Genomic DNA, 25661 nt, shown 5'->3' on the forward strand with positions numbered 1-25661 from the left:
CGATAAAAGAGAGACATAGAGAAAGAGGATTAGTGGTAATGGTTTTTTGAAAAATAGCATTTCAAAACCCCCCAATTCAATCGACTGTTTTTGGTAATCATCGAGTAAAGGGATTTTAAACTTTTATCCTATTTTTCTAATTTCATGTGAAAGATATCAAAAAATGACCAACTGACAAAACACTTGTCATAAAATTTTACATATTTTATCAGTTAACACATTTTTATTAGCTACAGTAGTCGTTGAGCTATGCACCTTTAAAGTTAGCTCACAAGTGAAAAGTGCGCGCCAACTTTAAAGGCTCATAGCTCAAAAAATACTGTAGCTAGGACCACGTTTTATTGAATAGACAGTAATTTCGCTAAGAACAAACAAAACACTTAAATCCTTTCAGAGTTACTGAAAAATTAAAAATTTTTGCGATTTTTCTGTTTTAAAAATACACAGGAAAACGTTTAGTTAACATAGAAGTCCTTGGCTTGTAGATTTTCTTGAAGTTTCAGCCAGCTTTGAGCAGCGCAAGAAAAATTGCTCGTAAAATTGAATGCAAACTGTGCATGTCGGTGTACCAGCATCGTTACGCAAAAGTGCAATGCAAGTTAAAGACATAAATAATGGAATTATTCAGCAACAGGTTGAAAAAAAGGAAAATAGGATCCGCGAAAACTTTAAGAATGGTCTAACCTGGTAGAAATTTTGTGGAAAAGTTTATAAGAAACATATCTCCAAAATTTGGGGTCCAAACATCCACTTTGATCATTATGTCTGAAATTTCAGCCAAACATCCAAAGTGGATATTTTGAGTCACTTTTTCACCCAAAATTTTTGGAAAAATTTCAGCTAAATTGGTTCATTCTCCGAGTTCTCGCAGATTTTTTCTGAACAACCCCAAAAAAAGAACAATACGAGAGGAAAAAGAGACACTGCATGTTTTCCTCCCTCCGGCTAATTACTCATTTCCCATTGCTCTCTCTATCTCTCCGCCCGTCAGCCGGGACCACTCAATCGGTCAGCCACCCCACCCCGCCAGAAGATCGTCCTCTATTCAATTGAAACTGTGTCTGCGTCTCACCGGNCATCTCTATCTCATTATGTATCTCTAAGTTTCTCTAACACCTCTTCTATTCACACACATGTTTCGTCCATTGAGTCTCCGTCAGCGACCTCCCCGCCAGTCGGGTCTCCGTTCACTCTCTGTTCCGATTATCTAGCTCTGATGTTGGCGATTCTTGGAGCTCTTGCAAATACATGCTGCTGCTGGCTGTTTCCGCTGTTCAGTGTGTCCGCTTTGTGTGCCGCGCTGAACCGAAAATTCCTGTTCTTTCTCCCTATCAAATTGTGCCGATTTGTTATGTCCATTTTTGACATTCATAGCCTCTTGATTTTCTAATTTTTCCATAGCTTCCGCCATCGCACAGGATGCTGTTGCGCTCTAATGAGAAGGTGAATGACCTAAAACTTTGCCACGTTACGATTTCTTAATGAAGCGCAAGTAGAACCCAGCGAAGCAGAATCTTATTGACCTGGAATCTGGAATCTCGCGCCCGGTGCTCAATGAGCCGTGAATATTTCTAATACTATAGCATTCTGCACTGCACACCACAAAAATGACATTATATTGTCTAATCGGCAGAGTTTGATAAGAGTATTTTTTCCAGAAATCGAGACCCAACTTTCGCTATTTAGCTTTCGTTTTCCCCCCGAAAATTGTGGCCTAAATTTATTTTTTTTTCAAAAAATTCCCTATTGTTCCTTAAGAAATTTCTTATCTCACAACCCCAAGTGAAGAATGTGTGAAACCTCTCCAATGGCCTAGAATCATCGACCGGAGAGAGTGTAGATGCCTGTATCTCTAACCCCTCTCTATCTCTCTCGTTTCCCCCCCATTTTTGGAGCGAAAGGTATATCGAAAAACCTATCGCCCTGGGCAAACAGGTGTGCAAATAAAGTGCCTGATGGTGTTCCGCTTATATATTTTTTTTTCGAAAAAAAAACATGTTATTGGCTTAAAATTTATACATTTTTTGAATAAAATAGGTCAACATTCATCATTTTTTGAATAAAATAGGTCAACATTCATGAGGAGCTTGCCACGTGGCTTTTTGAGTTTGGACCAAACTTGGCAAATACTCATTAGCTTGATGATCTTTTGCTAAATGCTCACTTGCTAAATATGCTCATTTGCTAAACTTGTTCATTTGCTAAAATAGTCTCAATTGCTAAATTTCATTTGCTAAATTTTGATCATTTGCTAAATATGAAAAAGTGGAAACTCTGCTGTTATTTGCTAATTTCAGGATTTTTTGACTGAATTTTTGCAGAATATTCTGGTTTTTGTTTTAAATTTTAGGCTTGGGCTTAAACGCCTGTTTTCCGGTAAGGAGTTTCAGCCTAAGCCTTCAATTTGAACAAATCCTCTATTTAGCAAATGATCAAAATTTAGCAAAAAAAAAAGAAATTTAGCAATTGAGACTATCTTAGCAAATGAGCGAGTTTAGCTAATAAGCATATTTAGCAAGTGATCATCAAGCTAATGAGTGTTTGCCACCAAACTTTGGAGCCTAACATCGAAAATTCCAAAGTTTTTAGCCTACCGTAAAATCTGTATTAATATTGCGCCTCTAGTTGAATTGCCCCTCTAATAGACTTGCACCCCTTGAGGGCACTTGAAAAATAGACTTGCAGCCTTTAATTGAATTGCCCCCGTAATACAATTGCATCTGCAGCAGTATTGCGGCTCCGCCGGGAGTACTGTACACTTTTTAGTCTGTGACACCGGGACGAACTATTGCACAGTTGTTTTTCGAATTTCTTTTTTTAACTACCTACCTAATTTCTGGTTTATTCTTATTTTTCTTTGTTTTTTAACAATATTTTCCATTTATTGAAACGAGCAAAACGAGCAATGAGTTCTGAAGAAGACCTAGAAGACGTGGATAACGTGGAAGACGTGGAAAAATTGGATGACGTGGAACACGTGGAAGACGTGGATAACGTAGAAGACGTTGAAAAAATTGGTGAAACTCTAGAAAGAGAAAGCGTGGAGCACACACCTTGGATTACAAGCACGGTGGTGAAATGGGCAGAATCAAAAAATAACACGGAAGCAGTACGGAAGTAGCGGAAGCAGCTTTTGTTCAATTTGTTACTTTTTTTGTTGATTTTCATAATAAAACTGTTTGTTTTCAAAGTTTTAACCTCAAATTGTAGTTTGAAAAATAGAATTGCAGCCTCTATTTGAATTGCCACTCTAATAGAGTTGCACCCCTTGAGGTGACTTGAACAATAGACTTGAATGGAATATTAATACAGATTTTACGGTAAATTTTCTTCAGTTGCAACTGCAGTTGTATAATGGGATTAGTTACGAAATCGTTTTCGTAACGAAAAAGATGGGAAACTGGAAATTAGAATGGGTCGATGGAAGACTAAAAATTCGTATTTTTCAAGCCGTTTTTAAAAATTAATAAAATTTTTATGCGAGTATTTTGCTAACAAACAGTTTTGTTGCTGAAATTCCGGTCGAAAGTCTGAAATCCACCAGAAATGAAACTTGAAAATAACTCAGCACTGGAGCGCGTTTGCTCTCGCTCTCTCACTTTTACACACTCTCTCGTCGTATGCTGTGAATATCGACAAATCCAAAAAATTCCTCTGCTCCAGTCAACTGGAAGACAATTCGATGAAGTTTTTGCATATAAATAAAATGTTGATGTAATAAATAATCCCTTATCTCTCTCTCTCCCTCAACAATTGGTATATTCCCCTGGTGGGGGACTTTCATTTTCGATATCTTCCAAATATAATAATCATTGACAACCACGGCCAACAACGTCTTCTAATGGGAGATGTGTCTTTTGGAGGAGGAGAGAAAGTGACGAAAGTCGTGTCGCCTACCAGTGTGGAAGAAGAATGGAAGAGGAGAAATGGATAAGAGAGAGCGAGAGAGAGAGAGAGAGAGAGAGAGAGAGAGAGAGAGAGAGAGAGAGAGAGAAATGGATAATGATGACCTGCTCGCATCTCTGTCCTCCTTTGTTTCGTTTTATAATATAACGGATTTCTTCAACTTTTCCATGAAAATGTGGAAAGTTTTTCAGCCAAAAATGTGCGATTTTCACTGATTTTGGCTCAAATTTTTTTCAAATTTTTTCGTTTTTCGTTTTATAGGCTTATGCAAAAATGCCTTGTTTTGCTTGCACTCAGACATCCGAAAAATGACGGCAAATTCAAAAAAATTGAGTGCGCCCCCCCCCCCTCCCCCAAGCTTCTTTAGCGTCAGTTTTTGAATTCCCGCTTTTAAACACTTTTTAAGTTCTGGCGGGAATTTTAGCTCTTTTTCAAATTATTTTTCATCAATTTGAATTTCAGAATTCATAGAATTTTCAGTGGCTCAATTCGATTCCCATGAACTTTAGACCCGAAAAACGTTACTTTTTTCTCACCATTTCGCCTCCACCTCTCGTTCTCACATTTGTCTTTTTCTCTAAACCTCTTCACTTTCCCTATCTCTGCTCACAAAAAATTGTTTTTCGAGCTATTTTCACTTTTTTGCTCCATGAGTCATATTCTGAACTTTTTCACTGTTTGCGTCTTTTTAAAAAATCTAAAAATCGCTAAAAATTAACGTTTTTTCAGACCACAGAAAAAGGCGCGAAATCGAGAGAGAAACACCGAAAAATCCATATGCATGCCAAATAATCCGTGTTTTCCCTATATACAGGTTTTTTCCTTTTTGTAAGTGTAAAAAATTAATTTTGCGTGAAAAAAGGAATCTTATGACGTGGATTTCCGCGTGAAAAATAATTTTATGACGTGGATTTAAAAAAAAAACCACGTTTCACGTGTAAATTTGAAATCTAGGTCAACTAAACTAGCATATATTCAGAGTAAAATATGGGTTGTTTGTTTTCGAAAGAGCGGCGATCGGGCGGCAATGATGGTCAACAAGAACGGATAGACGTGGCGAGGTAAGTGACTACGGTGGCCTAGGAATCTAGAGTCTAGAGAGACCTAGGCCACATATACAGAACAACGTCATCTCACCTCATAAGAGTTCCAATCTACAGATTCACAACGCCGTCACAACAGCAAACAGTGTTCCACGTGAACAATGGTGGAAACGATATGGGCGGTGGTACGGTATCCCTGAATGGCACTTCAGACGCCGGTCTAGGCGGTGGTCGACAGCAAGAACGCGAAGTTCTCGTCGCTCTCTATCCGTACGACTCTCGAGCTGATGGAGATCTAAGCTTCCAGAAGGGCGATGCAATGTACTTGTTGGATTATTCGAATTGCGATTGGTGGTATGTGAAACATCAGCGAACCGGTATCACTGGATACGTGCCGCGCAACTTTGTGGCACGACAACAAACGATAGAGAGTGAGGAGTGGTACGCTGGAAAGATCCCCAGAAACCGAGCCGAACGTCTAGTACTATCATCGAATCTACCGAAAGGAACATATTTGATCAGAGAACGAGAGGCAGATACGAGAGAATTCGCGTTAACAATTCGAGATACAGATGATCAGAGGAATGGAGGTGAGTCATTTGATTAAAATGGTTGGCTTGACATTGTGAAATGTAACACAGCCTAGAAATCCAATATTTTATCGATGGCCTAGAAAGCCAAATTTCGGGAAAACTAGGTCACATTGCATATCATTTTGTTGGGCTGGCTTCACAAAGCCTATAGCAGTTTTTAGATTTGAAAAATATTGATTTTGAACCAAGTTATAAGCATTTGAAATTCTGACCACCATGGCCTAGCCTAGGTTTGGGTTTCTAGGCCACCAACTTAAAATTGGAATTACTTGGCTCAAAATTGATATTGTGGAAATCTAAAAAGATATTTAGCATCAGCACAGTTAGCCTGTCATTTTAATATACAACATGGCCTAGAAATCCAAAATTTGGTTTTCTAGACCACCAAATTAAAATAGGCTCATAACTTTGCTCAAAATTGATATTTTTCAACACTGAAAATTGCTATGTACTTAGAATAGTTAGCCTGTCATTTTGATAGCAACTTCGCTCTATCGAGAATAGATTTTACAGGCACAGTGAAACATTACAAAATCAAACGACTCGATCATGATCAAGGATACTTTATCACAACACGAAGGACATTTAGAACCCTTCCGGATCTCGTTAGATATTATTCCGAAATGCCAGATGGTCTCTGTTGTCAATTAACATTCCCGGCACCTCGTCTAGCACCAACACGACCTGATTTATCACACGATACACAACAGAATTGGGAAATTCCTCGAAATCAGCTGCACTTGAAACGGAAGTTAGGAGATGGAAATTTCGGAGAAGTCTGGTATGGAAAATGGCGAGGAATCGTTGAGGTGGCAATTAAGACCATGAAACCAGGAACGATGTCACCAGAAGCATTCCTTCAAGAAGCTTCAATTATGAAGCAATGCGATCATCCGAATCTAGTAAAACTCTACGCCGTCTGCACTCGCGAAGAACCATTCTACATTATCACCGAGTACATGATCAACGGGTCGCTTCTTCACTATCTTCGTAACGATGGAAGCACTCTTGGCATCCAGGCGCTTGTTGATATGGCCGCTCAGATTGCGAATGGAATGATGTATCTGGAAGAGCGAAAGCTAGTCCATCGTGATTTGGCCGCCCGTAACGTTCTTGTTGGTGATAAGATCTCTGGAGTTCCAGTCGTCAAGGTGGCTGACTTTGGATTGGCACGAAAACTCATGGAAGAGGATATCTATGAGGCACGGACCGGAGCAAAGTTCCCGATCAAATGGACGGCTCCAGAAGCGGCGACGTGTGGAAATTTCACTGTGAAGAGTGACGTTTGGTCGTATGGAATTCTGTTATACGAGATTATGACCAAGGGACAAGTACCGTATCCAGGTAAGTAAAAAAGTTTACACAATAAAAATAAAGGTGAAAGTCATATAAAAATTCCCAAAATGAGAAAAGCTGCATCCGGTGGCCGGGTCGCCGAGTGTGAGTTTTCTAGTCCCCCTTGTGGCGAAGAAGCGCGGGAATTCGAAATTATCGTTTCAAGTGAAATTTCTGATTTTCAGCAGAAATTAAAGTCGTTTTTAAGTGATTTTTCTTGAATTAAAAAAAAATTCTGAAAATTAAAATTTTTTCGATCATTTTTCCCGATTTTCTGCGAAATTATCCATTTTTTAGTCATTTTAAGCGAAAATTCTGTCGTTTTTCAAAAAAAAAAAAAGTTTTCTGGAAAAATTGAATTTTTAAAAACTTCAACAAATTTTTTAAAATTTCAGTCGTTTTTCGAATTTTTTTCGAAATTTTGAGTAAAATTTAAATTCGCGCGCTTTGTCGCCGCATTGAGGACTAGAAAACTCACACTCGGCCACCCGGCCACCGATGCGGTTTTTTTTCTTTTTTGTACGAAATTAACCGAGAAAACCAAATTCTAGGCTACTTATTGAATTATTTTTTCCAGGAATGCACAACCGCGAAGTCGTCGAACAAGTCGAGCTCGGCTACCGTATGCCAATGCCACGTGGATGTCCGGAACAAATTTACGAGGAAGTGATGCTCAAATGTTGGGACAAGACACCAGAGCGACGGCCCACCTTCGACACATTATATCATTTCTTCGATGACTATTTCGTGTCAACACAACCAAATTACGCTCCGCCAAGTGCCTAAAAAAGAGATTTTATGTAATAATAATCGATATATTTATTCACCACCCCTCCCATCTCATTCTAATCTCAAACACATGTTTTCCGTTTTTTTTCATCCTTGTTCCTTTTTTTAGCCGTTTTTTGAAAAATTGCGGGATATTTCGTTTTTTTTTTCACCAGAAAAGTGTATCTACTTACTGTTACTCCCACCTCCGCCCCTCCTCCTCCACCACAAAGAAAATCTCTCTCCCTACAAAAAAAGACCACCGAAAAAGCTTCGTTTTATATACATATTTATAATTTATGCCCAAATTTTCCATTTTTCTTGTTTTGTTATTTCCTTTTCCTTCCCTCCCCTTCACCTCTTCTCTTCTTCTCTGCCGATGTATCATAATACGATCACAAAAATAAATGAATTCAGATGTACTTTCTTAAATTGTTGGTATATTTCGGGCAATTTTTTTTTATTTTCTCAAAAGTTAATCGATTGAATTGAAATCTGTACAGGCGAATCAGAAACCGCGTTCAAGCTCGAAATTCAAGTTTTGATCCTTGATAGGCTTCCAATAGACCCCACACTGTGACTTTCAACTTCAAGCCAATTTATCTCGGTTCCTGTGAAAGATATCGAAAAATGGTCAACTGACAAAATGTTTCTAATTTCATGATAAACAATTTGTCAGTTGACACATTTTTGATATTTCTTATAGGAACCGATATAATCAGGTTTCAAGGAACAATACTCTTTTTAATGGAGTTTCACAGATTGTGATATTTAAACGTGATGATGAAAAATTATTTTTAAAAAACTTACGACCCTGAATGACCCATTGACCTCAGGGAGAATACTATAAAGGAAGAGGGAAGTGGAGAGAAGAATCAGTTCTCGCCTTCTCTGGACTCCAGAGAAGGTGACCCGGGGAAGGGTCCTGGATCCTTGGATCCTTGTATCCCTGGATCACTGGGTCCCTGGGTGACCTGGGTCCGGATCACCTGGATCCGGGTGACCTGGATCCGGGTGACCTGGATCCGGGTGACCTGGATCCGGGTGACCTAGATCCGGGTGACCTAGATCCGGGTGACCTGAATCCGGGTGACCTAGATCCGGGTGACCGGGAACCATGTGACCTAGATCCGGGTGACCTGGATCCGGGTGACCTGGATTCGGGTGACCTGGATCCGGGTGACCGGGAACCAGGTGACATGGATCCGGGTGACCTGGATCCGGGTGACCTAGATCCAGATGACCTGAATCTGGGTGACCTGGATCCTGGTGACCTGGATCTGGGTGACCTGGAACCAGGTGACCTAGATCCAGATGACCTGAATCCTGGTAACCTTGATCCGGGTGACCGGGAACCATGTGACCTAGATCCAGATGACCTGAATCCGGGTGACCTGCTCGGCTCGTCTGTGGTGGCTAATGCTCATGTCCACTCGCCGCTGAACATAAAAATCTGTCAAAACGGTGAGGTATCCGTTGTCCAAGCTTTTATGTCTCTCCCAACTTTAATAATCCATTTCAATAGCAGTATGAGTGTCCCTAAAGTGATTGGGGCATTGTCCTCGTACACTTCCAAAATGCGGTGATCATACATGTAAAATTCCGGGCCGGCCCGCCAAAACCCGGCCTGAGGAATTTTCAAAGCCCGGGCCCGGACCGGAAGGCCCGGTATCAAAAATCCTGTATTTTCGAGACAAATTTTGAGCTCTCTATATATTGTCGAATTAAAAAAAGTGGGACCTGAGAATTTGAAAGGCGCAGCTTTTTTTGATCTACGAAAAAGTGCGGCAAAAACGTAATATTTCAGACTTTCGCCTAGTTCGAGCTACTTCCGCAATTAAGTTCGGTTTTTCGATGAAAAACGGATTCTAGAGATGCTAGCAATCATTTTCATACCAAGAAATCTACATTTTGTCCAGAAAATCCCACTGAACTCACATAAATAAGTTTCGTTTACTACTGTAGTGATTTTGAGGCAAGGCCTCAAAAATTGACCGGGAAGCCGCTCGCGAAATTTTCCAGGTCCCACTTTTTTTAATTCGACAATAATGTTCTCCATTTTTTTTTTGTTTTTTTGGATTGCTTGTCTGTTTGATCGAAAAAGATCGAATATGTGTTTTTTGAAATTTTCAAAACCTGTGAAATGACGGGCCCTGCCCGGCCTCGTTCCAAGTATGGTGATGATGAACATAGGATACTTTCAGGTTCAACTGATAGTGAATGGAAGCCCTCTCAGCCGTCTTGTGGTCGACAATGTTCATTATCGTGGTTGACGACCGTTTGTTGTTATCTGGTGTATTTTCATCAAGAACATCCACCAGACACGTTCCATCCTTTCTATCATATTGATACTCAATCGATCGGATACCTTTGAATCTCTTCTTCTGCGATAATGCAACCAATTTCTTCATATTTTTAGTCCTAAATGAAAGACGAAGCAGATCAACATAAATCATGTGGTCGAGAATCTCCTTCTGAACACCAAGCGGGTATTTGGATAGAATCATTTTCTGAAAATATAGGTAGGCACCGCAACGCGAGGGGGCGGAGCCTAATTTTTTTTCTCTTGGGGGGTATCTGGCATGTTTGAAGGCGTAGAACTCGAGACTGGATGGACCGATTTTTATAAAATTTGGTCTCGTTATGTAAAAAAACACGTAGAATCGACTGATGTAAAGCGTTTGCGTTGAAAACCAACGACTTTCAAAATACTCGTGAAAAACAGAAATCGACATGAGAAATTTGGTCTGAAAAGTGTAATAAAAGTCGATGTCGCTTCTTTTTATGATTGTTCTAAATACTTTTTTAGATGGTGAATAAGATGCATTAAGCCATATTTAGCCAGCAGTTCCCCCATTTTTGCAGTAATCCATCAAACTTCAAGCAAAAATTGTGAATTTTTTTCAGCGATGACCCCATGTTTTTAATATCAAAATACTTAGATCCATTCTATGACTGTTCAGATATGCAATTTGATGACATTTGAAAAAGTTTGAGCTAGCAAAAAACGCATCCAAAGATGACATGGTTCTAAAATTTTGACGTTTTTGCGAATTTTGACGGTAATGCAGGTCGATGTCGCAGATATTTATTACATATTCAGATTCTACGAAAAATTTGCTACAATATACATGTTCGAGTTTACTTTTACCTGTTCCCCCATTTTTTTAATATCTCAATTTCCACCTAAGAATGTGAATAAAATGTGTTCAAACCGTTGTTTAGAAAAGAGAGGCAGCGCGTGCTTCATATCAGCCTTTCAATACGCCAACTGTCAGCGCGCGCATGGAGTAGTGGGTAGTGTCTCGGGACGGCGCGCCACCGGCCATGGTTCGATTCCTTGCTGTATCAAAAGTCTTTTTTCAGTGGTTTTCCAAACTTTGTGCAACTTTACGTAACGGTGTATGCACTGAAAACCAATGTTCTTACGACTTACAGTAAATTTTTGATTTTTTTTAAATTAATTGTTTTTGAACATATAATTATACCTCTAATCTATAATGGATAGCGGAAGTGACGTTGAACCACCTCCTAAAGTATCGAAAACAGGTAAGAATACTATTTTGGACTCATTTCCAATTAAATTTTCAGAAATTTTGACACCTTCTCGAGCTCAGAAACTCAAGGAACTTCATCTCAGCATTCTGGCCCAATATGGAATCAACTCAGAATTTGAAGTCAGTCGTCCAATGGATGTTGTAAACAACGAAGTAGTCTGTTCCTTGATGGCGCTGAACGTATCAAAGATGGATGTGTTCCGGATCACGAAGTCGTTGTTAGGATTGGATGGAAACGAGCAATGTGATCTTTCCAAATTCAGAAGAAGGTTGACTTGGATCGAAAATCAGCACAAGATCAATCAAAGGAGGGATAAGGATAAGTCTTTTGAATTTTTAAAAAAATCAGCTTTTGATGTGAATTTTTTCGTTTTTCAAGATGCTGAGAATTGCTCGGAATCTTTTTCTCCAAAAATTAATCCAGCTGAGCCTGATGTCATAGAAAATGTTTGTGGTAGCAGTGATTTAACTGTGTTTCGAGAAAAGGAAACTCAAACCAATTCTTTCACTTCTGTTGATCTTTCATGGCCAGCAAACATTCCACCTTTTGAGAAAAAAATACATGATTCCTGCATTTCACAGTATGTTGAATTGCGAAAAAAGTATAAAAAATTACAAAAGACCCTGGACACATTAAAACACTGGAAGGTGTATAACAAAAGCCTGATCTCCAGTTCTCGATTATCCAAAAGATCACTGAAAAAAGCCGTCGATGAGCTCGTGAAGAAACTGGAGGGTTTGATTGGAAGCCACCAGTACGCTCGTCAACTTCTGCTCAACGACGACGATCGAATCGGAAAAAAGTTCTTTAATGCTTCATCGGGAAAACATGCATTCGTTATCGATTTTCGTATTTCGAAAGGAAAAACGACGGCAGCGGTTCAGTACGAGGGCGAGAGAAAACCGATACATATCGACTTCGATCATTTTCAGAAGTCGATCGATAACGGAACATTCCAATTTTCTTGATTTCTTCTTTTTATTATTAGTTTCTGTTCCTTTCCTTCGTTAGTTCAGTAGTTTGTTTTGTAGTTCTTTGTTTTCTGGTGATTTTCAGGTAGAAAAGTGACGAGCGATGCGAACAATCGAAGTTTCAATGGCATTCGCATATTTTTTAAATCATCTGTTTCTCAAAAATCCAGAGTCTATAATTTTTTAAACAAAATTTCAATTTATAAAACACGAATGCCATCATCGATCGTTCTTCTCTGCTTCTGATCGCTCGCATCGCTCGATACTTCACTGATTTCCGTGTTTTCTACCTGAAAATTAGTAAAATTTAATCATAGTCGTAATAAAAATTGTTTCTCAAACTCATTCTGTTTTTTTACATCTCCATTTTACTATATTTCGACATGCCGGCTGACGAAAACCAATTGAAACTCTTCACAGCGCTATGAAAAACATCACAGCAATAAATCGGGAATTTTCTGCGCCGCACGTTTGCAAAAGGCGTCGCCCCGCCCACCTTGCCCCGCCCACTTTTCCGTGCCCACTGCAACCCCCTCAGAGAAAATGGATGAAAAAGGGGGTTACAAAAAAGGGTGTATCTCGAGAACGGATGAACATTTTCGAAAAAAAATTCGGAATTATACTAATATTGATATGGTGAATACGATAATATAAACAATTCTCAGGAAAAATGAGTTTGAAAAAATCGTTGTGGTGCCTAAATATAGGAAACGATTTTAGAGAAACACGAAGGATTGAAACAGAAGGTAAGTCAGATGGAAAAGTACAGAATAAGGATTAGTTGGTTAGATCTTCATAGCACCTCTCTCAGAGTTGTCTCAGTTGGAAACCCACAAACCAAATCGATTCACAAATGTGTTTCTTTCAGACTACCATGCATTTTTCAAACAAATTTTTCCATAAAAATAAAAATGACAAACTTCTCCAAATTGGAAAAGATTTGTAAGAAGGTATTGACCAGTTGATTGGGAAAAAGACGACAATTAATAACCGGGACGTCTGTGGCAAATGGTCCTGTAGATTCTCTCCCTCGTCCATCGTCACCTGACCCTTCTTTGCTCAGTCGGTTGAGCAATTACCGTGTCTTCTGTAGTCTTACTGCAAGGTACACTAATAAAATGGGTCACCTAATAACGTGGATCAACGTAGACGACCATGACTGGTTAGCACACCCTCTGTTCCATAGGGACCAACTCTCCATGGAAGACAGATTAGTTGGATAGGTCTTATTAGCACATCTATTAGCACACAAACCAAATCGATTAGGACCAACGGAAAAGACGCTTTGACGACGCTTTGCTGACGTGGCAGATGACACAGTAGATACTCTGCCCCGTCCCTCGCGACCTAACCCTTCTTTGCACAGTCGATTAGACTCTCTACGTCTTGTGCCTTATTCGTCATCTGTTTTCCTCATTATGTAGGAGTGGTTATTTTTTACTCATTTTATTTTGGTCTTTCTACAATCTTACCAAATATTTTCAGAACAAAATGATTCTATGCAAATATCCGTATGTGGTCCAAAAAGAGATACTTGACCACATGGAGTATAACGATCTATATCTGTTCTCCTTCGTCTCGAAAAATATGAAGAAGTTCATCAAACCATCTCAAATGAACCGATTCCAAAGTGTCAGTTTTATCAAATATACCTGCGATCATAGAGATGAACCATGGCTACGGTAACAATAGTGAAAGGATAGTAAAAATTGCCAAACACAAAGAAGATAAATATTACTATTTCCAGTTGAAAGTATCTGCAAAGTTAATCGATTTTCGGTGAGTTATGACGAGCAGAAATTCGTAAAAGTATAATTTTTAAGATCCCATACGAGAAAAGATCGAAACTTACGCTTACGATCAATTGAAAACTCATATTATCCGTATTCAGTAGCATCTTATCAGCTGTCTGAGAAAGAATCCGTAATCAAATCAATCCATAATTATTTTCTTGATTTCTTCGGAAACTCTATGGAGTATCAATGGGAAGCAAAAGATCTTTTTAACGCAATTTTCTATATTTCTTTCATTCCACAACTCCAAAACGTATCATTCCATATTATGATCCGGATGGATCGGAACTTTTCTCATATGGCCAACCATGAAAATTTGTTCTCCATATCGTCTGTTTTGATTAAATTTTCTGTTGCTTCAATGGAACCAATTAATACCGGAATCAAAGTTCTATCAGGCAGAATCTATTGAAATCAAGCAGCACTTTCACGCTTTTCCTGTTTTTCTACGTCATTTTAAAAGAAAACAAGCATCTATAGAATTGAAGCTTCTATGGTAACGATCTTCTCTATAACGGAATTCTGAAAGAAATCGGCGCAAAATACATTGACGCAACAAAAACACCGCCGACGCATACTTTGCCAAAATTGTAAGCATTTCTAAATGATTTTATTGGGAGGAATCTCTTGAACGTCCTTTTTCAGATAAAATTGGTACGATATAAACCCAAACACGGATTCAATCATCAGTCACACATATGTGGTTCGACAATCGGATAATCGGGTGGCATCTATTCTAATTCAGTGGAATGCAATCAGTTTTGGAGTATGGAACGAATCGGAGGAAGAGTTTCGCAAAATGGTTAAATAGTTGTTTCATTTTCTAATTTTTAAAATCATTAAAAACATCATTTTTGATACTCCTCTTCTGTAGAATTATGAGTAATTTTTATTGCTTCGTTTTTTTTTCTCTTTTAATTTGTGGTCCACATTTTTTGTTTCTTTTCTATGTCCAATAAACATATGTACCTCCTTATTAGGATTGCCAATTTAACTTAAAAGTTAAAATTTTTTTCGATTAGATGGTTAGGTGTGCCTAACTGATAAAAAGGGCAGAAACTGATAAGATTAGAGAGACAGAAAGTCGTTAATAAGTGACTTAGAAAGTTGAGTTCCATTTTCAATTTTCTAAATTGGAAGGAACCTATTTTTCGTTGTCTTCAAACTCAATTTCCGGTAAGTAGGTTCCTTTTTTTTTTTCAAAAAAATCCGAATGTGAGAAAATTGGTTTCTATACGATTTCAAAGAATAGTTTCTGAGTGGAAAAATGTATTTTGAATTTGAGAAATTCAGAATATTGCAAAAAAATAAAACTTTGATTTTCTGGAATTTTTTAATTTTTTGAAAAAAAGTTTCAGACATTTCTATCAAAAAAACCTCTGAACTTTCAACTTTTTCTTCTCTCTTGAAATTTAATTTTATTTTCAAATTTCCACCAATTTTTTCTCTTTTTTCCGGCCCATCAAAAAGTTCATATTCTTCTTCAAGTGGTCGAAGGGGGATGCGCCTTGTGCTCTTTTCTCTCTTCTCTTCTTTTTTTGAATATTTTTGGTGTATGAGGGATGGCCTCTTGGGACCCAAAAAAGAGTGTTAGAAGTAGTGGTAGTTGGAGGATTTTTCGAGAAGTTTCCATTCGTTCAAGTGTTAGTTTTTTCGCTTTGGTTGTGCCCAAAATTTCTTCATCATTCGTTTTGGATTTTTTTGGAATTGAAATATCCAACTTTGAAAATTAGGATTCATAGCTAATGCGCTCTATTGAGAAAAAACATTTTTTTCAATTTTTTGTTTGCAATAATAAAAATGTAACTTTGGATTATCGAATTTAAATGATTTTCGATTTTCCAACCTTCGGAAATTTCGAATTTTAGAATTTTAAGAATTTCTGAATTTCTGAATTTCACAATTTTCGATTTCCCCAATTTCGGAGTTTCAGAATTTTTAATTTTACGAATTTCGGAAGTTTCGAATTCCAGAATTTCAGAATTTCCAATTTTCCAAATTTCGGAAATTTTAAAATTTTTGAGTTTTCAGGTTTCGGGATTTTTGATTTTACGAATTTCGGAAGTTTCGAATTTTCAATATTTTGGATTTTTATAACTTTCGAAACTCGAATTTCAGGATTTTTCAAATATCGGATTTTTAAAAATTTGGTTTTTTTTTCAAATTTTGGAACTTCCGATTTTCTGAATTTCCAAATTTTGGGTTTTTGAAAATTTGAGAAAGTTAAAAATAATGATAAAAAAGTTTTTGGGATCATGACCCAGATTTTCAAAATTTGGCCGTGACCTAGATTTCAAGCCTTCAATATTTAGGTGATGACCTAGTTTAAAAAAAGCTCATGGCCTAAATTTCCAGAATTAGGACATGACCTAGATTTCCAAAGTATAAAAAATTCAAAACTTGGGTCGTGAGCCTGATTTCAAAAATTTTTTAAATTCAAAATTGGAAAAATTGAAAATTCCAAAATTTGGAAAACCGGAAATTCTACGATTTTTTGGAATTTCGTATCTTTGCTGCATTTTGTATCTGAGCTGCTGATTAAAAAGTCCCGGAAAAAATAGATTGGGAAGTATAAAAACTATCTATTAAATGAATCTTATTTCCTTTTCTTTCTTCCCATATCTTTATTTTTTCCTCTTCTCCCAATATATACCAAGAAAGAGAAAAAATATATGATACGTTTGCTCATTTGGGCGCTCTTTTCGTCTTTTTTTCGTAGAAAAAGGAGGTCCATCCCCACTTCTTTTCTAATCCTTGTACCCCCTCCATACGTTTTCCCAACAAAAACGACCCATCTCACTTTTTTTCAAATTTTTTTCACCCCCAAAAATCGTATTTTTTCAAATTCGCTCTATTGATAAACCTAAACATACCGTATTTTCAGAAAAAAAAAACACTACGCTAATGGTATAGAATCAAGTAGAGAAACGACGCACTCAGGAGTACCAACAATGGGAGGAGAACGAGGTACAGTTTGCAATTACGCTCCATCGGAAAAAAACAAAATTTGGAAAAATTCAAATTTTCAAAAAATTTCTAAAATTGGAAATATACTTTATCGGAAATTTGGAATTTTCCGAATTTTCGATTTGCCAAATCTTGGATTTTTAAAAATTTTCGATTTTCCAAATTTTGTATTTTTTTAATTTTGGAAATCTAGGTCATGACCTAATTTTGGGATATGCAGGTCGTACCTTAAATTTTAAAATTCAGGTCATGACCTAATTTTCAAAATCTAGGTCATGACCCAAATTTGGGAAATCCAAATTTTGAAAATCTAGATCATCACCTAAACTATTACATTTTGGTAAACTAGGTCATGACCCAAAAATTAAATTTTGATATTTTGGAACTCTAGGTCATGACCCAACTTTTGAATTTTGCCAAATGTGCTCTATCGGAACTTTCGATTTTTTGAAATTTTTTTTCTGAACGCAAATGTGCTCCTTTGTGCTGAAAATTTCTTTTTTCAACCTAGAAATTATGCCGGGAATCCGAAAAATAAACAAAAAAAAGGCAAATACGCTCTATCATAATTTTGACATAAATATTTCAGTAGAGCACATTTGAAAAACCTGAACTAGATTTTGGCAAAATTCAAATTTTCTGACAATGCAGCTGCGCTTTCTTGCGCTGAAAATTTCCAGCTCGCAAAATGGCGGAAATTCAAAAAAAACGTCAATTTTCAGCGAAAAAATTAATATAAGAATTTGTGTCCCGAAACTATAAACTTTTTTATCTTTCTCTATCTCTCTCTCTCTCTCTCTCTCTCTCTCTCTCTCTCTCTCTCTCTCTCTCTCTCTCTCTTTCTCTCTCTCTCTCTCTCTCTCTCTCTCTCTCTCTCTCTTTTCGTCTCGACACCCGAATCCCCGCGGAAACCATGAAACCACTGAAGCAATTTGTTACACACCGTGTAACTCCCCTCAGATCTCAGCTTCGTTTTCTCACTTTCTCATTGAGAAAGTGGTCAGTTATACTTCCCCGAGACTGATTGGCTCAATTTTCTATCTCTCTCTTTTTACAGCCAACTCATTCTCGTATCATCGATCGGTGTACGACGAGCACGCTGGCGAACGACGGCCACTTGTCGACGATCGCGAGCATCGATATCGACGAGTAGATCAAAATCAGCACTATCGGCAACCATATCAACAACCATTTCGACAGTACGGGGATTACGGGGTAGGTCGTTTTTTGCGAATTTCGGTAGAGCGCATTTGCCGACATTTTTTTGGATTTTGAAATCAAAAAGTTCAGAAAAAAATAAACAAATATGCGGTAGAGCAAATTCGTAAATTTTTGCCTGATGAGTTTCGAAAATGCGCTCTCTTGAAATTTTTTAAAACAATTCAAAATTCGAAAAATTATCAACAGAAAAAAGTTATCAACCGCACTTCGTTTCAAGAAGAAAAACTTTATAATTTTAAACGCTCTAATAGTAAGGTTTTGAACTGACGAGTTCTGAAAATGCGCTCTATTGAAATTTAAACAAAATTTTCAGACGTCAAAAAATTATCAATAGGGCGAACTTAGTTTCCAGGTGAAAAACTGTATACTTTTCAACACTCTAAGGTTTTGAACTAACGACATCCAAAAACGCGATTATAAATATTTAAAGTTAAAAAGTTATCAATAGAGCGCACTTCCGTTTTCCAGATGACGAATTGCATAATTTTCAAAACTGTAAGATTTTTAAATAAGGAATTTTGACAATGCGCTCTATTGAAATTTTTTTAAAAATTCGAAATTCAAAAAAATTATTATTGGACCACACTTCGTTTCCAGATGACAAATTCTATAATTTTACTAACCGTAAGGCTTTGAACTGACCAGCTTTCAAACCGCGTTTTGTTGAATTTTTTAAAATTCAAAAAGTTATCAATAGAGCGCACTTTCCAGATGACAAACTGCGGTGCTGCATCTACGTCATCAGCACCGCCACAACAAAATGGTCTTCGTCCACCGTCAGTACAACCGCATCGAAATCCCTTCGCTCCGCCCCCTCCTCTCCCTTCTCCAGATGACTATGACGACGCGATAAACTGCTCACCGTGCTGCGACGATCCCAATGTTAGGTTAGTTCTCAGTGGAGCACTCTTGCTCTCAACCAAAATTCAAAGTTCGCTCGAACTCCAAACCCCGACAAACTCATATTTTCTGTGCAAAAAATAATACCCTCTGTTTCTTCTATTTCTCACTCTGCGTCTCTTCTCTAATTCCTTCTCTCTCGCCTCTCTTCTGTCTGCGCCGCTCCCGTTAGTGCTACTGATAAAGTGTCGCCGCCCCCAATTTTTTTTGATAAAAAGTGCGGGAGCATCCTATTTTTTCGCCTAAAATGCCTCCGTCTTCGTCTTCAGCGAAGGATTATTCAGAAATTAGGTGGGGGAAATTTTAAAAATTTTCAAAAAATTTAAAAATTACGAATTTTTCAGCCGAACATTCAAAGCACTGATATTGGGACAAATCTTATCACTATGTTTATGTGGGACCGGAGTTTCGAGTCAGCTATTAGTCAACGAAAATGTAAATGCGCCAGCTGGTGAGTTAAATTTTTTTTTGAAATGTTTATTTTATTTTCAGCCCAAGCCTTCTCCAACTACTTCCTTTTATGTTTCGTTTATTGCATATCACTGGCATGCAAAACCGATGACAACAGCCTTGTCGTCGTTCTTCGGAAGCGCGGATGGCGATATTTGATACTTGCAATCATCGATGTGGAAGCCAATTATATGATTGTTAAGGCTTATCAGTACACCAATTTAACATCTGTTCAGGTATTCGATCTCGCTCTACTGAGAATTTTTTCAAAATTTTTTTTTAAATTTTGATTGCATTTGAAAATTTTTTTCCAGCTCCTCGATTGCGCCACAATCCCAACGGTCCTCTTCCTCTCCTGGCTGTTTCTATCTGTTCGCTACCTGGCTTCCCATATTTTAGGTAAACAATTATATTCCTAATTGAAAATTTTCAAAATCCCCAAAAAAAAAAAAATCCTCAGGCGTCACAATTTGCCTTGTTGGCATCGCATGTGTCATCTGGGCAGATGCATTAGGTGACAAAGGCGCCGAAGGGGGATCCAACAAAGTGCTGGGCGATGTTTTGTGTCTCGCCGCGGCGGTGATGTACGCGATTTGCAATGTTGCTGAGGAGTTTCTGGTGAAACAGCACTCGCGGACAGAATATCTCGGGATGCTTGGATTGTTCGGATGCATTGTTTCCGGTGTGCAAACGTATGTTTTTTCTTCTTTTCTTTTCTGCAAAATTCCCATTCTTTACAAGTCAGTCTGCATTTTTGCGGGTCGGTGTTTGCGTATCTTGCGTCATACCTTACGGCATTCTGCATTCTATCGTCACGGTGTTTGCGGATTTTGCATCATAACACACACGACATCTGAACAGAAAAAAAAAATATTTTCTTTCTTTACAGAGCCGTGTTCGAGCAAGAAGCGCTTTCTAAAATCGTGTGGGATGGAACAACAGTATCCTATTTTGCGCTCTTCGCCTTCTCGATGTTCATCTTCTACTCGCTGGTCACGGTGGTACTTCAGAAGACGTCAGCGCTAATGTTCAATTTGTCAACGCTGACCGCCGATTTCTATTCGTTGTTGTTTGGAATTTTCATGTTTAAGGATACGGTAATTTTGCTATTTTTTTTTCTGAACCTATTCAAACAGTTTTTCAGTTCCACTACCTCTACTTTGTGTCCTTTATCATTTGCATAATCGGATCGGTCATCTATTCAATGCGAGAGACACAAGTTAGTGATATTATGCAAACGCGCTCTAATCGAAATTTGCAGATGCGCGATGCCGATGAGCCGCGTCGTGTATGCCCTTGCCTCTTCGTTTGCTGCTGTTGCTGTGGCTGCTGTTTCGAAGAAGGCGACAGCACTGAAGGATCCATTGATGTAAGGAAATGCGCTCTATCATCAATGTAGCAAGCTTCCAGGTATCACCATCACCCAACGAACGGATGCAGATGGGTCTTAATCCGAGGAGTTCGATAAGCCCTTGTCCGGTCCATGGAAATCAGTTATCTCATTTATAAAATTATCTTGTTGTTACTAGAAAATTCAAATTTCCCACCCACTGTTTTTCACCCCCCTCCCCCCTTCCCCTCTCCTCCCCTCAAATTCACTTGTTACTGATCCGATATGCCTTGGAAACGGGTTTAGGTCTTGTTTTAAGCTTGTTGAAGATATATAAAATCCCAAAATTTCATCTCAATAATTTAAGCAATTTAGATTAGACAGGAAGCTCCGCCACGTGGATGTGCTCTTTGGTGGCGACGAAGAGATGTGTGTTGGTCATATGGACACCACGAATCGGATCCGGACACTCGAGACGAAGCAGATGCTGCTTTGCCACGTGGTTTACAGTTTGCGACGTTTTGCGATTGCTCAGACCTAAGAGAAAAAGAGAATTATCAACAGAGCGCACTTGCCAAATACTCACTTCCAAAAACTTCGACTTTTTGTGAGTACAAAAGCACCCGGTTGTTGCCTTCAATGATGCAAGCCATGGTGTTGTTCGGCGAGCATCCTGACCACAGCCGAGTCGTTTTCGATGCCTGAACGTATCCGAATGCTTGAAGAGTTGCCACGTGGCAAGGGGCGGGGCCAGCAAACGACCAGAGAAGGCCATCAACATCGTGACGGAGACAGAAGTCCGCTGGCTGATCACGATTGCGGCGGACGAATAGAGATTGAGAGCCGGAGACGTCACACTGAGCAATCGTCTTTCCACTCTGTCTGTTGACCCAGTAGAATAGCAACGCCTTATCAGCCTCATCACACTCCTCCATTGGCTCCTCTGATGCACCCATCTTTCCCATTTCCTCGTTTTCTACCTTTTCCATTCTAGATGTCTCCAAACCAATAAGCTTCTCCCACTTCTTGTCAGACGTCGATTTCAGCTTCAGAGTTAGTCTGAAAATAGGGGAAAGTTCGCTCTATGGGAAAAATTAAAAAAACCAACGATTTCTCGGTTTGCCCCATCGCAATTTCCACATCATTCTCGTCGATTTCTCCGCCCAGTGTTCCGTTGAGCACGACGACATCTTGAATCGCCAACTTCACACTAGATTTGGAGACGTTCAAATCGACGTCTTCTTGAGACAGTGAGCCACCGGTCAACGTGAATTTCACTTCGATTGTGGCGCCAGTTTGAGACCAAGTGTGATTGAGAACTGAAAATTTAAGAGGGTACTTTTTTAGGTCACATCCTAGATTACCAGTCACTTGCTCTCCATCGACACGTGGCTTCTCGCTGGCCAAGAAAATCAAATTTCCATCGCTGGAGAATGTACAAGTCTGAAAATGGTCGGAATTGTAGAATTTTCAATTTTCTAATTTTCCGAATATTCGATTTTCTGAATTTCGAAATTTCAGAACTTTCCGAATTTCGAAATTTCAGAATTTCTGATATTCCGAATTTAACAATTCCCGATTTTTCAAATCTCGGATTTTTCGGATTTTTCGGAATTTCAGAAATTTTCTGAATTTTGAAAGTTCAAAATTTTAGATTTTCCGATTTTCTGAAATTCCAATTTTTTGAATTTTAGAATTTTCCAAATGTCGAAATTTTAGATTTTGCAATTTTCTGCTTCGCCGAATTTTCGATTTTCCAAACTTCGAATTTTCCGATAATCAAAAATTTTGAATTTTCATTTTTTTCTGAATTTCGGAATTTTCGACTATCCGAATTTCCAAATTTCGATTTTTCGAATTTCGGAATTTTCCGATTTCGAAAAGTTCTGAAAATTTAAAATTTCGAAATTTCTGAATCTCAGAATTTTAGAATTTCTGATTTTCCGATTTTAAGAATTTTCGATTTTTCAAATTTTGAAATTTCCGAATTTCGGATTTTTCGATTTTCCAAATTTCGAATTTTTAGATTTTCCGAATTTCGGAATTTTAGAGTTTTTTAAAATTCGGAATGTTTGATTTTCAAAATTTCTGAATCTCAGAATTTTAGAATTTCCGATATTTTCCTAATTTCAAAATTTTGGAATTTTCTGATTTTCAAAGTTCTGAAAAATTGAAATTTTCAGAAAATTGACAAAAAAACACAAAAATATTTTTGAATGTAGTTCGCTCAAGACCCGCAGGTAAACTTTTTGCATGCGCCTTTAACATACTGTAGTCACTCAAAAGTACCTCAAAATGACCATTCTGAATGAACTGTGTTTCCTTTTCAATAGTGAGATTGCTGGTGCAATCAAAATCAAGCAAATTGACAACAATCCAATAGATTCTCGACCGCGTCTTTGTTGTTTTTCGATCGTTCTCCTCTGAATTCTCCACAGAGTATGCCAGAATATTCAGCTTATTCTCAATAACTTTCGCCTCGATCAAACAAATCCCCTTGGCGCCTTCAAAAGTACGCTTTAGCATGACTTCGGTGCCAAGATGAACCGAAATATCTGAAATTCCATTGGATGCCACGTAGAATTCAAAATCTGTGAAAATCAAGCCAGTTGGGAACGCTGGCGAGGAGTCTGTCCCGATATCGATGTTCCCAATGATCATATCCTTCCATTGACGGCTCCTCTTATCATAAGCCAACTCCTGAATGTGTCCAGTGTCTAGAATACGGTACAAGTATTCATGCGACTCCGTACACTTTTCCACGTTGCAAAACAATTGATTATCGTTCGAGAAGACTTTCATATGTTGTAGAGAAACCATAATGTTCGTTGGTGAGCGTAGGCATGCTGGAAAATATTGATTTTTTCCGAATTTTTTGAAGGACATGTACATCTCTGCGGCAATTGTTTGCTCTCAAAATGGATGTTATCCATTGAAACTTTGTAGCCATCAAACTTTGAATCCAGCTTGCTATGGTCCACAGCGAGACGAATGTGTTGCATTTTTAGCGCTGAAAATAAGATTTAAAGGGGGACTCCGACCGAAAATTTGTAGAAAAATATTTGATTCTATATAGGGCCAAAGAAAATTTTCGAAAAAATCGCTTCAAGAAGCGAAAAACCTTCAAAAACTTCCGTCTTTTTGAAGCCATTTTTCGAGGTTTTGCGAATTTTTCGAAAACTTTCCTCGATTTTTTAGCAAAATTTTCTGACCTTTTTAGGGTTTTCAGCTGTTTTCAAAGATTCTTTTTCGATTATTCCGGTTTTTGTAATCTGAAACTTGAACAATTTGCTAATTAAAAAAAATTGATAAAAATCGAAGAAAAATCAACTTTTTTCTCTCGAGAATTCGCATTAAAAAGGTACATTTTTCTTCACTGTTTAAAAGGAAATTTTCACAGGATCATTACCGGTAAAATACGGAATACGAAAAAAAAAAGAAAAAACACAAAAAATTATTTTTTTTTCATATGATAAAAATGAGATCTTTAGTTTACGAAAATTGGAATGATGCATTAGAATGGTTTAAAAAAATTAGGCATTTTCAAAAGAATCGAAGACAACTTCTTCCTCTTGTTTTGGCTTCTCAGCAGCTTCTGGAATAGTAGTCGTCGGTCCAGCATCGAACGAATCTTCTAGAACCTGACTTTCTTCTTGGACCAACGCCGCGGGTCCTGCGTCAAATGAATCCTCTTCTTCCTCTCCCTCTTCAGAATCCTCTGACTCTGTCTCCTCTTCATCTGAGCCATCAGAATCCTCCTCTTCATCTGAACTCGATTCCTCCTCTACTTTCGCCTTCTTGACCACTAATCCCGCCGCCAGATCCTCGATCTCCGACGGCCACACGCCTCCGTTGTTTTCCAGAGCGGCAGACGGCTCGAGTAGGTCGATTGGGAATCGAGACACGTCTCCAGTTTTCTTGTGAAGTCCCAGTTTCAGATGAGCCACGGAGGATTGATTTGTCGGCAGTGCAGCGGTGTTCTGAAACTGATTTTCGATTCTTCTGATTAAAAAGCCCAAATTATAGAAATTTGGTTCCAAAATGTCGAAAAAAGGACTGTGAAGATAGACTTCAAAATGACTGTAAATTGTCTCAAAATGGCTAAAAATGACCTAAAAATGGCTGTGAAAGGCCTCAAAATGGCTAAAAATGGCTTCAAATTGACTGTAAATTGCCTCAAAATGGCTGAAAATGGCTGCAAATAGGCTCAGAATGGCTAGAAATGAAATCTAAAAAATCGCCTACCTTCTCATAATAGCTTTTCGACATTCTATAGATAATTCTACCCGCCGCAACCTCATCCCATCCGATCACATTCAAGCCGAGCGCATTGATAAACGCGGTTCCGTCCTCTTTGACCCGGATTTTTCCGAAGATTGCTACGTTGTCGCTGACGATGAACTCTTCGCAACGGGAACGAGGGAACGCTGGCTGAAAATTCAAGAAATTTGAAGTCTAGGTGAATCCCGAATTCCCAATACCGTATAAATTTTCTGAACCATCATCCGATGCGTTCTCGCTTCATTTGTCACAATATACTCGGCGTCGCTGTCATTGAACCTGATGGATTCGACTATGGCTCTGAGCTGAATTCGAACCAGGGAGACTTTGCCGAATTGAATCGTATCGGTTTTTGTGTCAGCGATATCCTCGAGAAGCACCGGAACCGTGTGCTCCGGAGTGTACTGTTGGTGCTGCTCTGTTGTCATTATTATGCTTGTCTGAGAAAAAAAAGGTTATAGAGTATTTTTTGCAGTCTGAATACGGTAGCGATATCGAAGCGGAGAGCCTAAATAGCACACATAAGGTGGAGACACAGACATTTT

At 38.4% G+C, this 25661-nt stretch overlaps 7 protein-coding genes across 7 annotated transcripts; 4 read left to right on the forward strand and 3 right to left on the reverse strand.

The window, feature by feature from the left end:
- Positions 1-4893: 4893 nt before the first annotated feature.
- On the forward strand, positions 4894-7663 carry Cbr-src-1 (the record flags this gene model as incomplete). The annotated part of the gene is made up of 4 exons (XM_002638966.2): positions 4894-4967; positions 5067-5539; positions 6008-6886; positions 7455-7663. 4 exons carry the CDS (start codon positions 4894-4896, stop codon positions 7661-7663), a joined length of 1635 nt encoding a protein of 544 aa, XP_002639012.2.
- Positions 7664-8599: 936 nt separating this feature from the next.
- Positions 8600-9004, reverse strand: CBG22260 (the record flags this gene model as incomplete). Its single annotated transcript, XM_002638967.1, has 1 exon — positions 8600-9004. One exon carries the CDS (start codon positions 9002-9004, stop codon positions 8600-8602), a length of 405 nt encoding a protein of 134 aa, XP_002639013.1.
- Positions 9005-11145: 2141 nt separating this feature from the next.
- Positions 11146-12171, forward strand: CBG22262 (the record flags this gene model as incomplete). Its single annotated transcript, XM_045242318.1, has 2 exons — positions 11146-11194; positions 11237-12171. 2 exons carry the CDS (start codon positions 11146-11148, stop codon positions 12169-12171), a joined length of 984 nt encoding a protein of 327 aa, XP_045097526.1.
- A 1669-nt stretch (positions 12172-13840) lies between these two features.
- CBG22263 lies at positions 13841-13957 on the forward strand (the record flags this gene model as incomplete). The annotated part of the gene is made up of 1 exon (XM_045242322.1): positions 13841-13957. The coding sequence occupies one exon, from the start codon at positions 13841-13843 to the stop codon at positions 13955-13957; it is 117 nt and encodes a 38-aa protein (XP_045097527.1).
- A 4666-nt stretch (positions 13958-18623) lies between these two features.
- Positions 18624-21014, forward strand: CBG22265 (the record flags this gene model as incomplete). Its single annotated transcript, XM_045242325.1, has 9 exons — positions 18624-18650; positions 18867-19042; positions 19400-19506; positions 19548-19741; positions 19820-19904; positions 19966-20197; positions 20395-20602; positions 20650-20874; positions 20916-21014. The coding sequence occupies 9 exons, from the start codon at positions 18624-18626 to the stop codon at positions 21012-21014; spliced, it is 1353 nt and encodes a 450-aa protein (XP_045097528.1).
- Positions 21015-21211: 197 nt separating this feature from the next.
- On the reverse strand, positions 21212-23837 carry CBG22267 (the record flags this gene model as incomplete). Its single annotated transcript, XM_002638972.1, has 6 exons — positions 21212-21372; positions 21422-21894; positions 21944-22154; positions 22200-22278; positions 23125-23681; positions 23726-23837. 6 exons carry the CDS (start codon positions 23835-23837, stop codon positions 21212-21214), a joined length of 1593 nt encoding a protein of 530 aa, XP_002639018.1.
- Positions 23838-24368: 531 nt separating this feature from the next.
- CBG22268 lies at positions 24369-25544 on the reverse strand (the record flags this gene model as incomplete). The annotated part of the gene is made up of 3 exons (XM_045242334.1): positions 24369-24815; positions 25132-25266; positions 25317-25544. 3 exons carry the CDS (start codon positions 25542-25544, stop codon positions 24369-24371), a joined length of 810 nt encoding a protein of 269 aa, XP_045097529.1.
- Positions 25545-25661: the final 117 nt, after the last annotated feature.

This window comes from Caenorhabditis briggsae (assembly GCF_000004555.2).
Source record: "Caenorhabditis briggsae complete genome, chrI, whole genome shotgun sequence".
NCBI lineage: Eukaryota > Metazoa > Nematoda > Chromadorea > Rhabditida > Rhabditidae > Caenorhabditis > Caenorhabditis briggsae.